The following is a 14,783-nucleotide window of genomic DNA, read 5'->3' as shown; positions in this document are numbered from 1 at the left end:
TTTAGTTCTTGGTTTGCAGCAAATACTCATTTTAGAAATATTAGTTGCTTTACTGTTTAATAAATAAATACACATTTTTGTCATTGAATTCTACAGAGATCTGTGATCACATCAGTTCTGATGATAATGAGTATTTTTCTTTTTGTTTATAGGGGAGCGTGAGGCACAAAGAAATGTGGGGTAAATGTAAGACTTTTAAGGTGTTTGCTCAGGGTTGACCATGGCATGCTTCCAAGGTTTTCACCAGTGTCGGCAGACGTCTTCCTGACAATTAATGAAAAAGTTTGGCAAATTTTGGATAAGAAACACAAGAGGAAACATTTTTGCAGCATAAAAGTATTTTTTTTACAGCTGATTTTTATTTATTTGTTTATTTTTATTTAAAATCTGTGAATGTAAGTAAAAAAATATATTGTCGTGATTACCTTCTTCTAGGCTAAAAGATGAAACCATTTTGAAAGATGTAAAAAAAAACAGTGACATTCATTATTTGGCCAAAACCAAAAAGTGTTACTTTGTGCCTATTTCTGTTTTATTACAAGGAAAAAAGAAATGTAAGTGTACAGAAATGAATTAATGAATTACACTTGACAAAAAATATTATTTCCAAATTGAGTTTAACTTAATCTGCTTCTTTCCATTTAAATATTTGAGCTATTTATAGCAATCTCTGTGGAATATTGTTTCTGCAGCAAACTCTTTTTAGTGTAATTTGTATTTATTAGATTATGAGATTTTTAGAGTGTCTTGCTAGTGCTTACTTTTTTATAATTTTGTCAAAGACAGCAAACACAATCACGCCAAGAATCTTGGAATTATTTTTGATCCACTTTTGCAGTTTGACAAGCATGTAAACGCAGCTTTTTCCAATTTAGATTGGTGGTTAAAGTTAAACTGTTTCTGTCTAAAAAAAAAGTTCTAGAATTTGAAACTCATGCTTTAATTTCCACCCGGTTACACTACTGTAACTCTCTGTACATTGGTCTACCTCAGTCAACATTGTCTCGATTATAGTTGGTTCAGAATGCAGCTGCCAGATTGATAACAGGAACAGTCTCCCTCTGAACATCAGGATTTCTCCATCATTGGATGCTTTTAAATCTAATTTAAATTCTTATTTTTACTCCATTGCCTTTAAGTGATGCATGCATTTTATATCTGTATTTCTGTTTATATACATATAATTTTTTTCTCTTATATTTTTAATACAAGTTTTATTATTTATAATATTTTATTTATTAAATATTTTATTTGATTGTAAAGCATTTTGGATCAACAGTTGTGTAAAATTGTGCTCTATAAATAAAGTTTGTCTTGCCTTGCCTATAATCATTCAAAACAATTACTTTATCCAACTTCACACAATTAAGTATTTTAATAAATGTATAATAATAATATTTACTATTATACAGCCTATAATCTAAAGTACATTTATCAGTAAATAAAAATAATAATAATAATTTAGAAATTTTTTATTATCATTTTTTTTTTGTTTAGCCGGCAGCTAGCTCTCTGCAACTATCACATTGTCGCCCACTGAGACTAAGCAGGGCTGCACCTGGATGGGAGACCACATGGGAAAGCTATATTGCTGCCGGAAGTGGTGTTAGTGAGGCCAGCAAGGGGCGCTCAACCTGCAGTCTGTGTGGGTCCTAACACCCCAGTATAGTGAAGGGGACACTATACTGCTCAGTGAGCTCCTTCTTTAGGATGAGACATTAAACCGAGGTCCTGACTCTCTGTCGTTGTTAAAAATGCCAGGATGTCCTTTGAAAAAGAATAGGGGTTTAACCCTAGCATCCTGGCCAAACTTGCCCTCTAGCCTCTTTCCATCATGGCCTTCATCCCCATATGACAAATGGGTTCATCGCTCTGTCTTCTCTCCACTAATCAGCTGGTGTGCAGTCTGGTGCAATATGACTGCCGTCGCATCATCCAGGTAGATGCTGCACACTGGTGGTGAATGAGGAGATTCCCCCCAAAAATGTGTAAAGCACTTTAAGTCTCCAAAAAAAAAAGTGCTGTATAAATGCAAGGAATTGATGTTGTTGTTGTTATTATTATTATTATTATTCATTACAAAAAATACTGTCATTATTTATCCTAAGCAATAAGTTCAAACCACAGGGAAAACATTTATGATAACGAAAATTCAAATGTTGGACAGAAAATCAGGAAGCCGTGGATTTATTATACCATTGTAATGATGGTGGGAAGGTACTAGTTTTGACATCTAGCACTAGTTTTGATATCCCTTTCTTGTCTTGCAGTAAAAAAAACTTAGTGTTGTCATCATGCTAAACAGACAATATAGTTTTCAATATACTCCTTGATATTGTTCTTACTTAGTGTGAATAGGTCTTAAGCGTTAAAATGGCTTGCCACATTAAATCAGCACATAAACCAATGTCTGTCATGCTTTCCAATGTTCAAATATTATGAAAATATATTTATGTTTTTAGTTAGACTTAAGAAATGAACACACACATACACAAATTACCCATTAGACGAGCTTAAATTATTTAGACAATTATTAATAAATTAATAAATTAGTTTAGAGCCAAGATGCATATTACACAATGAATACAACAGATTTGGTCCAACACAATTTTATCAAATAGTAATTCATAAATCATCAACCAATCAGTGAATAATTTCTATTTTATTTACCTCAAACATTGAATCATATATTTTACATACAGGACAACAATAAGATCTTTCCAGCTGTTGTGCTACTAAAAATTAATAAACAACGAATTTGGAAAATTGTTATAAAAGTTGTATATCTCCTCTCGTATAACATATAATGTATATTATGGTACTAGGAAAACATTTGCATACTCCTTGTTTGTTAGACAGCTGCAGATGTAAACTACAATCACTTCAAATGTTACATACTTCATGCTTTTTAAAAATCACTTTCCTGTGAAATAAAAAGTATTTTTTCTCCTTTAAGAATTAGCATTAATAGATTTATTTATTTTTTTAGCATTTTACAATATGGGAGCTGCCATAGGGGATACAAAACAGAGTCAGCATGCAAAACATGTCTGCTTAGATTTCCACAGGATTTCACTGGCAAATGAGCTTCGAGTAAATTTACAATGGAGGTGCTTTTTAAAGATGCTATACAGGAGAACTGGTTTACAAGCTGCAAAGGTTCTCCACAGGAGAGTTTTTGTACTTTTTAAAGTATATGGATTAATTATGTTTTCAAGTCTCCAATAAGTTCATTTAAAAATGTGTAACGCAACATTAAATGTAATTTAAATTAGAATGTCTTGTTTTTTTTTTTTTTGTTTGTTTGTTTTTTTAAAGTAATGACTCCCATACACTACCTGACAAAAGTCTTGTCACCTATCCAAGTTTTTGGAACAGCGAATAATAACTTGACTTCTAGTTGATCATTTTTTATCAGATGTGGCTGATATGAAGGCAAAGGCCTCTAGATTACACTTATTTGACTAAAATAAAATATGATCATGCCTTGATTCTAAATTATTTAACTAGTACAGTAAGGTTTGACTTTGCTTAGACAGAAATCTTGTCACTTAACAGAAATAATGTACAATATAGAATTTAAAGTCATGCTGCAGTGGAAAAAGAATTAATATTGTGTAAGACTCCAATGAGCTTGGAGGACTGCATCCATACATCTCTGCAATGACTCAAATCACTTAATAATAAAGTCATCTGGAAAAGCAAAAAAAAAAAAAAGCGTTCATGCAGGAGTTCATGCAGAGTTTATCAAGATTCTTTGTTCATTTTTAATGCCTCCTCCTTCATCTTACCCCAGACATGCTCAATAACATTCATGTCTGGTGACTGGGCTGGCCAATCCTGAAGCACCTTGACCGTTAAAGAACTTTGATGTGGAGGCTGAAGGTGTGCTATCCTGCTGAAGAATTTGTCCTCTCCTGTAGTTTGTAATGTAATGAGCAGCACAAATGTCTTGATACCTCAGGCTGTGGATGCTGTCTTCTACTCTGCAGATTTCTTGCACACCCCCATACTGAATGTAACCCCAAACCATGATTTTTCCTTTGCCAAACCTGACTGTATCTTGGGTCCATGCATGTTCCAGGTCTTCTGCAGTATTTGTGGTGATTGGGATGCAGATCAACAGATGATTCATCAGAAACATTTACCTTCTGCCACTTTTCCAAATGATCAACTATGTCAAGTTATTATTTTCTGCTCTTACAACAGGGATTAACGACAAGACTTTTGTCAGGTAGTGTATAATTTACATGATTCACAGAAGGTAAAATCTGGAACTTTAACAAGTTTATCAACTAAAACATCTTGTCAGCCATACAGCAGGTAAAATAAGTATTAAACACATCATGACTTTTTCTAGTAAATATATTTCTAAAAGAGCTGTTGACATGGAATTTACCCCAAAACAAGCTAAACATACAAATAATCCTAAACAATAAAATCTGAAAATTTAGTTATTAAATATCAATGGTAATAATACAAGGAGAGAAAATTGAACAAGAAAAGAGAACTGGTTTAATACTTATAAAAGGCTGTATTTGTAATAACAAGATGCTTCAAGATGCCTCATTTATGGAAAATGGAGTCGCATGCATTTTTTTTTTAGACTAGTCTATACAAATCTCAACCCAGGCTCATTCTGATTACGTACTCTTATATACATTTCTTGTTTTTGCGAATCTACCGAGGCCACTGTGTATGCTTTGTCAGATCTCAAATTTCACTCGTGAGTGCCATTCGCGCCTGCTCTTCTCTCGTAAATCCACCATAGGCCGCTGTCGACTGACAGACTGACTGACTGACTGACCAACGTTTACCTTCATCCTACTCCTTCCCTAAACCCAACTGCATTGTTTTGAAATGCAATCCAGAAAAAGAAAAGCTCTCTGATTTTTACAACGTTTTTAGATTTTACCACATTCTTACCCTGTTATTTACTTGTTTATTAAACTTTTTAGCTTTTGTTTTTATCTTACCTGCTTTCTTGAGCTATTCTTCACCAGACTCCAACCCTGTTGTCGTGGTCAACTCCCCTTAGCATCTCATGTCTGCCGACATGCATGTCGAGATACCGGACAAACTGGTAACAGCAGGAAAGCTGTCCATACGGAGGGAAGTGGTCAGCTAGTAAGCTAGAAAAGAAACGGCATCATACTGCCCTGCACTGTCCGTTTTAAAGATGAAATGCAGCCATACATACCTCTGGCTACATAATGTACTATCTATAGAAATGTATATAGGGCTACATTTTCAGAATGAGCCTGATGTTGACAAATCTTGACGGTCCTGTGGGTGTCTATGAACTCTTGATCTTTACTTCTTATTTTCTGTTGGATTAAAGTCAGATGATTGGCTCGGCCATTCTAGCAGCTTTATTTTCTTTTCTTAAACCAGTTGAGAATTTTATTGGCAGTGTTTGGGCTCATTGTATTGCTGAAAAGTCCACATTGGTTTCTTTTTCATCATCTGGTATTGTAGGTGTTGGACTGAAGCAGATAATATTAATTTACAATGAGCCTTTGTACACGTCTCTTCCTACGTTTTCCCTGTGTCATATGATTTTAGTACACATAACTTGCTTTTTAAACAAACTAGTTTTGTTTTCTTTGCATGTATGGATTACTTTAGTAGTTAATGACATCTGGTAAAAAACTCAAGTCAACAGCACCTTTAGAAATATGTTTTCTGGGGAAAATAGTGACATGTTCAGTACTTTTTTTTACAAACTATTAAGAATAATGATCATTTAATGACTTTTTAAAAAATCGCTTAAGGATCACAGTGCAGCCGGCACAACTGTCATTTTAAATATGCGTACTCTATTTGTAATAAATAATTAACAATAAAGTACATACTAATATAAATGAATAACATAAATAATCATTGAAATCTCCAGAGGATGACTTCAAATGGTTTAGCCACTATAAGTTGTGTTTGTGTGGTGAAACAGGTTTATTTTGCTGAGGTTAATCACACAACTCTATTGTTTTCTTTCATGGAACTGATGCTCGGTGTCAGTTTACTTGGTCTTGTGCACAACAAGGCCATTTCATTGGAGAACAAGGTTAAATAAATACCCCCTAATGGAAAATTATCATTCCATTATCTCAGTCATCTAGTCTTTGTAATGACACATCCAAAAATAGAAACTACACTAATTTAGAGTACCGTTTGTGTTTTTGAATCGTCTAGTAAATTACTTGATTTAAACTGTTGTGATATTTTTAAAATAGTTTTTGTAGTGTTACAACAACATATTATCAACTATAGGCTGTACTACACCAGTTTACTGTGGTAAAAACTAAAATATACTACAGTATTAAATCAATTTATAGGTTCACAATATTAATTCTATAATTCATTAACACATAGAGTATTATAACTAACACATTATAATAAACTATATACATTTTTGGTTCAAAAACACGTACAGTGCAAATTACTATAGTATGCCATTTTCATGAAGAGTCTTATATACTAAATACTAAATAATTAGTTGTAAATTCTATATTAAAGTCTATTATACTCTATAGTTTATTACATATGTATCCATATTATATATACAACTCTATGTGAATGAAATATCCAGCATACTGTGTTAACTGTGGTTGACTGAAAAATTGTAATAAATACTGTAGTATAATTTAGTTTTTACTGCAGTGTTCTATAAAGTATATAGTTGTAGAAAAATACAGTATTTGATATGTTTATATTATTATTTAGTTGTTCCCATAGCAAATCATTACCACAACAGATTAATTCAATCTATATTAAACTATACTGTACCATAATATATGCTATACTATACTATACTATACTATACTATACTATACTATACTATACTATATTATATTATATTATACTATACTATACTATACTATACTATACTATATTATATTATATTATATTATACTATACTATACTATACTATACTATACACTCAAAAAATAACTCTGGATGAACTCAATTTAGTTGAGGGCCGGATTTCCATGAAATAAATTTGTTTAATGCCAACAAAAAAAAATATTTACACAATTAAATGCAATAAAGTTGGCCCAACATGATGATTTTATTAAATAAAAGTTAAAATACATTTGTTTATATTTAACTTAAACTTGAAGGTTTGATATTATCATTTATGTCTATTATGAGTACGTTTCGAAGTCTTTTAGTTTTATTTCAAGTTATCTTTAAATAAACTAAAAGAAAAATTTTAAGCAAATTTTATGAGTTATATATGCAGTTGATTGAGACTGATCCCAGAACCAATTTAGGAAAGGTTTTGCTTACTGAACAAAGCAACAAACTGCATATTTGCTAATTAAGCTGCCAACACATAAAGCTAGGGGATTCTGCAAAGTGGCAATCTCAAAACTCAAAACTTTACATAAAAATCTTCAAACTGAAGTGAAGATTAAACTCTTACAAGTCTTTCTATTAACTTTAAACACCTTTAAAGATTACCTTTATTGTCAACATTTCCCTCTCTTAATTCAATCCAGCGCAAAGCATGCTGGGAACTACAAATCCCCTAAACAGGTACTATACTATACTATACACTACAAAATAAAACAATTCATTGGATTGACCAATAAAAAAATTAGTATGGGCTGAATTTAAGGAAACAAAAGTTGAACATTACTAACTTGTTTGTTAAAATTCAGTCCAAATAAATTGTTAGCAACCAAGTTAAAAAGTTAGAAAATTCAATTAATGTTTTTTTTTCAGTGTAATACTATACTATACTATACTATACTATATTTTACTATACTATACTATACTATAATATACTTTACTATACTATACTTTACTTTACTATACTATGCTATGCTATACTATACTATACTATACTATACTATACTATACTATACTATACTATACTATACTATACTATACTATACCATTTGGGCTTATTGGAACCCAAATTAGAATAAAACCTAAGTATCATCCTTGCATATGATGTACTTTCTGAGATAAATTATGTCTTTTTCCTGACTGTTTTTTATTCATTAATAACACACACATATATATTGAACATGTTTTGACTGTCAGAGAGTAAAAACTAAAAAATTGCCCATTTTGTACAGTTAAAAATAGTGTTTGAGACATTTCATACATTGCAAAACAGTTGCAGGATGACTATATGTCTGTACCAAAATATAAAACGTTCAAAGTATTTTAAATAGCCGCTTAAAAGCTAAAATGTGCTGTACACGTATGTGGCCACAAAGCCCTAAGCTTGTCGTCCTCAGAAAAATCATACAAAAAAGCATAAAATCATACAATGCAATGACAAAACACATCCTTGATCACTTTCAGCTTCTTCTCCGTCAAATTATGTCAGCCTTAAACGTGTATTGCATGCATTTTATGTTAAATCTAATGCAAATGTGACAGGACTGACAGAAACATGGGGACAATTGTAAATGTATTTGTATTATATATTTGTAGTATTTATTTGTAGAATTTATTTGTTTTTAATTAATTGATGTGAATGATAACAAATTAAACTTGCTGTTTCAGAAGTGTTTTTTTTCTAAATAACAATTTTCAGAATAACAAAACTATTGAAGTTGTAGGTTCAGTTGGGCTGAGGACAAGGACAATGGCAGGGTTTGAATATTAGTATTTTTAATAGAGAACAAAATCTGAGAACTAAATGAATAATAAAATTCCTTTACAGAACAACTCAGTATATTTTGGAAATTTGGGTATGAAATACTTTTTATTTACTTTATTTATGCTTTTATTTCAGATAATGTACGTTTCTGGTAAAATATCCCTTATTACAACCGCGCATTTTAACTTCTGCTATATTTCTGTCAAATCACTGTCCTTCAGATCATGCACGTGTTCGCGTAAAAGGTATTTACCCTGACTTGTCATGTCATGTCACAGATTGCGTCAGGGGTTTAAGGGACTGACTGATAAAGTGAAGGTTGTTGTTTTGGTCGTCGAGGCTCTAGCGTCAGACCCTCCCCACACACGAGTGGGCTGCACATTAGATTTCCTGCTGGACCCACGAGCTGGTGCACTTTTATATTTAGCAGAGCTCGAGTTTCCAGAAGCCCATTCACTGTCAGCAGACTAACAGAGGCACAACGAATATCTCTCTCTCCAGGCTACAAGACGACTCACGCGTGTGTGTTTATGTCCTTGTGTGTGTGAGACAGAGAGATGGCAAGTGTCGAAACGCCTAAATGCGAATTAAGAGGTGAGTCAAGGTTATTTAATATTATATGAAGTAAATGTTCTCGCGGAAAACTGATTGTAGTAGGAAAGCTGTAAGCAAAACAAACTGGAATGTAGAGCATGTGAATATGAGTTATGGCATAATGTATAGGCTAGATAGAACCATACAATTGTATCTGTTGCTGTCTACATTCTCCAGCCTACACAACGTAAACGGATAATATTTAACTTTTAGCTCGGTGGTTGAATCATTCAAATTCACTGCTGAGAAAATTGTTTTGTTGTTTTTTTAACAATCAGTTTTCACTAAAAACTAATAATTTAGCTAAATATAGGCTAATGTTTTTGGTGTGGTAATTCTAGTATATTTGCTATAGTAGCCTAATAGAAACAAATTATACAATACTGTAGTTTACAACAACCATATTTAAATGAGGTAAAGTTAGTTTTACATTCAGACATAGGAAAAAATCTCCTTAATAATATAAATTCACAAAAATATTCTTCTAAATAGTGAAATCATATCAGCAGCCTGTGACTATCAAAGTACATCATTGTTCACAGTCAAATACATAGTGCTTTTGTTGTTTTCAAGTCATACTTGCATGTCATTTCAGACTGAATATTCAAATTACCATGGTAAACAATATAGGGAGCATGTCAAAAGTTGTCACAGAATGAATGTACACATATAAAACCAAGTTTACCTCAATATATTAATATGAGCAATTTAATGCAAATGTCAACCTTGCCATGAAAAAAATTACGTTTTCACCAAAACAGCGAAACTGTTTCTGCGTTTTGTTTTTTTTTGTGTGCAAGGAAGTATTTTACAGTGCTTTAAAATAGTCAAAATGTCTTTTTTTAATGTTTTCAAACAGTTATATTTGATTTACCAAAATCAGACAAGTGGCAATTTCACATCTGTCACATCTATAATGGAGAGATGTCACATCCATATCGAAGCTTTTCCCTCATAAATGCAAAAAATGTAAAATAAAATAAATAATTTTTGTTTTATCGTTAGCCAACTCTTATCCTTTTGATTAGCAGCATTTCTTTTGGGTTGTGCAGTTTAATTCATAGAATTTCTACAAAGTAGGCTGTATACTGAAGATTGATATTTTTCTGCTCCCATAACTCTGTGGTGAGTTGTTTTGAAAAATATAACCAGATATTTCAATATAATGTTAACAAATACTTTCTGTGTGAGTTTATGTCTTGAGTTTTTACTGCAAATGTCACATCCATAACGCTGGAATTGCTCATATGTAAAAACCTTGCCATGAAAAGAAGTTTAGTCACTAAAATAACAAAACCATTTCTACGTTTTTTGTGTAAGCAAGTATTTTACAGTACTTAAAAACATTCAAAAATGGGACCTTTTACCTGAAATCTACATTATCTGTTCCTGAAATAAAAAAGTATAGTGAATAAAAAGTATTTCATCCCAAGAATATCTAAAATGGGCTGATGGTTGATTTCTGTGAGTTGTTCTGTAAAGGAATATGTCATTCATTTGCTTCTCAGATTCTTGTTCTGTATTAACAACACTTTACACTGTACAAACTCTGTTATTGTCCTTGTTCTCAGCCCAATTGAACCTACAGCTTTAATAGTTATTTAGAAGGGAAAAAACTTCTGAAACAGCAAATAACTATAAATAAATTCTACAAATAAATACTACAAAAATATAATACAAATACATTTAAATTTTCACTGTGTTTCTGTCAGTCCTGTTACATTTACATTAAGGTTTTAACTCAGAAGTGACATCATTTGACGGAGAAGAAGTTGACATTGATCAAGGATGTGTTCTGTCATTGAATTGAATGATTTTATGTTTGTTTTTGTATGATTCTTTCGAGGACGACAAGCTTAAGTCAGGCCCTGTCACATTTTTTAAAAGTGAAAATGTACGTTTCTGGTAGAATGTCCTAAATGTCTGTCAATGTGTTGAAACATTTATATTTGATTTATCAAAGTCACACAAGTGCCAATTTCACATCCGTCACATCCACAACAAAGAGATGTCACATCCATAGTGAAGCTTTTTCCTTATAAATGCAAATATGTCAAATAAAATAAAATCAGTCATTTATGTTTTATAAAGAACAACTCTTATCTTTTTAATTATCATTGTTTCTTTTGTTTTGTGCAGGTTAATTAATAAATTTACTGAATTTATGTTGTATACTGTAAACTGGCTAACTTTTTTTGGTCAAATCCATAACGCTTGTTTATTTCCCTCATTTAAAATATAAAAAAATTTTACAGATTGATATTTTTCTGATCCCATCACTCTATGGTTAGTTGTTTTGAAAAATATAAACAGATATTTCAACATAACATTAACATATACTTTCTCTTTTACTGCAAATGTCACATCCATAACCCTGGAATTGCTCATATACAATAAACCGCATAGCCTACTGTAGTAAAGTAGCCTATTTATTAGTTTTCAGTTCACTAGTTAAAACTACATTATGCCAAAGCATTCATTGAGAAAGTGTTGTAAATTCTATATTATATAGGCTACAACAATACACTTCATAAACACTGGAACACTGTATTTACTATAAATTAGCCTATAGTAGTAACCGTTTTTTCATGTGGGCTGGAAAAAGTTACCTTGAGGATATTTATAATATAAATTGTTTGTGTTTTTCTTTAGCCGAATGGTGACCTTCTTGGGGAGAAAAGGGCTGGTGAGAAAATAATTTCCAAATGCATCTTGCAATGATTGACAGAATAATGAAAATGATATTTGCTGATACAAGCAATCGAGGTAAGAAATTTAATAACTATGTTTTCATGCTTTAATCTTTTAGGATGACTATTACATTACTAACAGTCCTAATGTACAAAGTAATATTGTTGGACTCCCATCTTATTAAGGTATTCATCCTTTAATTTGAATTAAACGCGCTACACTTAATGTCCTGAAGAGGGCGCAGTAATCGAATAAATCATAGGCATAATGAAAAGAAATAAAATCGAGGGATTAAATGAAATATAGAAGGTGTTTACAACACAAGCATTTATTTACACATTTACTTATTATGGTAATTAACATGATTGACTTATGTACTTTTAAAAGAAAAGTTAACATTTCTATCTTATTTGTATTTAGTTTTTGAATCTAATGTTCATTTATATTAAGGTTTGTATCATTTACTCAAATTTTATATCTATGGGGGTATGGAAATATTTTTGTTCTTTAATTATTTTGTAATAATAAATATCCTTTTATTATTTAAATCCAAGTTTGTATAATTCTAATGCATATCTTAATCAAATGTTTGATTTTTTAAAAATAATAATCATATTTTCCTTAATTGAATGTTTTTTTTTCATATATAATTTTTTGTTGATCTATAATTTGCTATGAAACATTATTCACTTTGACAGCTCTTAATAAAGCATTGGTAATATGAGCATATAGTCTAATTCAAATATTTAAAATAACCAATTTATTCTGTCAATTGTAAGCACTTTATAGCTATTTAAAATGAGTAATGTTTGTTCAGGCCTGTTGTACAAAACACCAAAAGCACCCGTTACTTTCTGTCTGTGTTCGCTGAAGAGCCTTTTGATGAGTTCTCGCTCGAGCGTACCATAACGTATACCAAGAGGGGGGTATATGTAATCAAGTATAATCTCCGTTAAATAACTTATGCCATTTTGAGTCGTGTTTTTATAACGACAGTATTCATAGTTCATATTCTCATCTTTTTGATTCAAACCTTAATTTACTGAAGTCACAAACTGCCACTATGCGTCTTGTTGTCTACATGCACCCCTGTCACTTTTTTGCCCGTTTCGTTGGAAACTGTTCAATCCTACTATCTCTTCACGGAGCATTTAAAGTTTAGAAAAGTTCGTGTATTAAATGTGTAATGGCTTCCTGATTTAACGAGCATATTTTCATAAAACTAACTATGAAATCCTCATTTAGTCCAGCGATTGTGAGTTTAGAACGGCGAAGAGGCGAAATCACGGATGAGAAAAAGTAAACAGAGGACCGTTTTCTCTCCCACCGGTATCTTTAGCATTCTGCTAGCAGCCAACTAGCGTCTAGGATCCGATCCAACTGTCTGAATAGTACAGCTGACCGGTTCGTTAGCACCGCTAACCCCTATCATGGTTTGTTTACTTAAGTTTGATTTGTCATTTACGCATTTTCCTGCGTATATAATGTCGACTCGACGTTAAAATTAAATTCGTCTTTAGAAAAAAGTGACTAAATTTGAAAACTGGCGACGAAAGATACTTTTTTTGTTAGCTTGCCGGCTAAAGTAGGGGTGCTGATGTGTTCCTACGAGAAAGTGGATTTTAACATCACCCCTCGTACTGTCGCCCGCCTGGTTTATGAGGCCGAACAAGAAAAAAACAATGGGGGAAATTCGTCTAATGGAAGGTAGGCATTGTTATTATTAATTAAATGATCAACATTTGTTGTTGTGTCATAGTTGCAGAAGATATAGTGCTACTGTTAGTTTGACTTATTTGACTCTAATTAGGTTTATGAAGTACCTGTCATCGTTGTCCTTTATTCATTTGAATTTGATATTGATCGTAAAATCATTTTTAATTACTGCATGTTGTGAACTGATTGTATGTGTAAGTGAAAGTATTAATAGCTGTGGTTTGACTTGCTCAAACAAAACCTGAACATGATTTGGCTTGTTCAAACAGGAGAGTAAATAAAGTGGTAGATCTTGTCCCTGCCTTGGATAAATGGCTGTCAGTCTTGTTTTGAAACCTGGTGATGAAACTGGTCTGTAGGAGGAATTTATATCTTAATAATCTGATAATAATCAGGAAGTTTCTTAACAGTTTTAAAGGTCAAGATTGATGACTGCTGATCTGGCTATTTTTTGTGTGTGTGACAGAATATGTTACTAGTGTTTAACTCTGTCCTTTTTGTTTTTAGTAAAATTGTCAGTGGGTATTCTTATGGTAATAGTTTTAAGTGCAGGAGTGCATTTTTGTATGTGTGTGCAAGCTTGTATTGTTATGGTTGAGTTTCCTCTGAATGGCTCACCAGGTTGTGGTACTGCTGACGGGAAAAAAGACTTTGTTTTGTGACCCCTTTCAGTTTTACCCACAGTAAACATTACATGTGCACAAATCTTACGAGGCATAATATGCAAATGTGATAGTCAGGTGAGTAAGAAAAACAGGTTTTTGTATTTACATGTCATTTTCTGTCACATGAATATGCTGTTCAAAGGAAGTGAAGTGATAAGATCCAATAGCATGCAGCTGAGGGCTAGGAGATATGGGTTAAATATTATAATTATTTTATAAAATATCTTACAATATCAGATTTTTTCACAAAATGCATATGCAATTGTTTCTTTTTGTTACATCTTTCTGCTTTATAATTACATTTAAATATATTATTAAAATGGTGACTATTGATTTATTTATTGTTTTAGCAATTATTTCTTTTAAATCTAATCAAATTTACGCAACTCATTTACAACAAAGCATGCAAATGCTGAACATAAAACATTTAATTTTCCTTAAATTATTATAATATTTTTTTCTGATTAGTTCTTCTACTAATTGAAAAAGGGAACTTT

The 14,783-nt window shown here is 31.8% G+C and overlaps 1 protein-coding gene across 6 annotated transcripts in view; it reads left to right on the top strand.

The window, feature by feature from the left end:
- The first annotated feature begins 8,896 nt into the window (after window positions 1-8,896).
- Window positions 8,897-14,783, top strand: part of gramd1a (GRAM domain containing 1A) — a 61,898-nt gene continuing 56,011 nt past the window's right edge. For 4 of the 6 annotated variants that reach the window (XR_012392477.1, XR_012392476.1, XM_068214218.2 and 1 more), the window contains exons 1-2: window positions 8,897-9,214; window positions 11,867-11,980. Coding sequence is in view for 1 of the 6 variants with exons in the window: in XM_068214219.2 (XP_068070320.1) it covers window positions 13,503-13,612 (110 nt within the window). In the remaining 5 variants the exon portion in view is untranslated. Of the gene's footprint in view, window positions 9,215-11,866; window positions 11,981-13,016; window positions 13,613-14,783 lie in introns of those variants that run through there. The other 2 variants (XR_012392478.1, XM_068214219.2) reach the window with 1 other exon arrangement.

Source organism: Danio rerio, chromosome 16, assembly GCF_049306965.1.
Source record: "Danio rerio strain Tuebingen ecotype United States chromosome 16, GRCz12tu, whole genome shotgun sequence".
Taxonomy (NCBI): Eukaryota; Metazoa; Chordata; class Actinopteri; order Cypriniformes; family Danionidae; genus Danio; species Danio rerio.
Note: the sequence above shows the minus strand (reverse complement) of the source record. Positions and strands in the feature narration are given on the sequence as shown.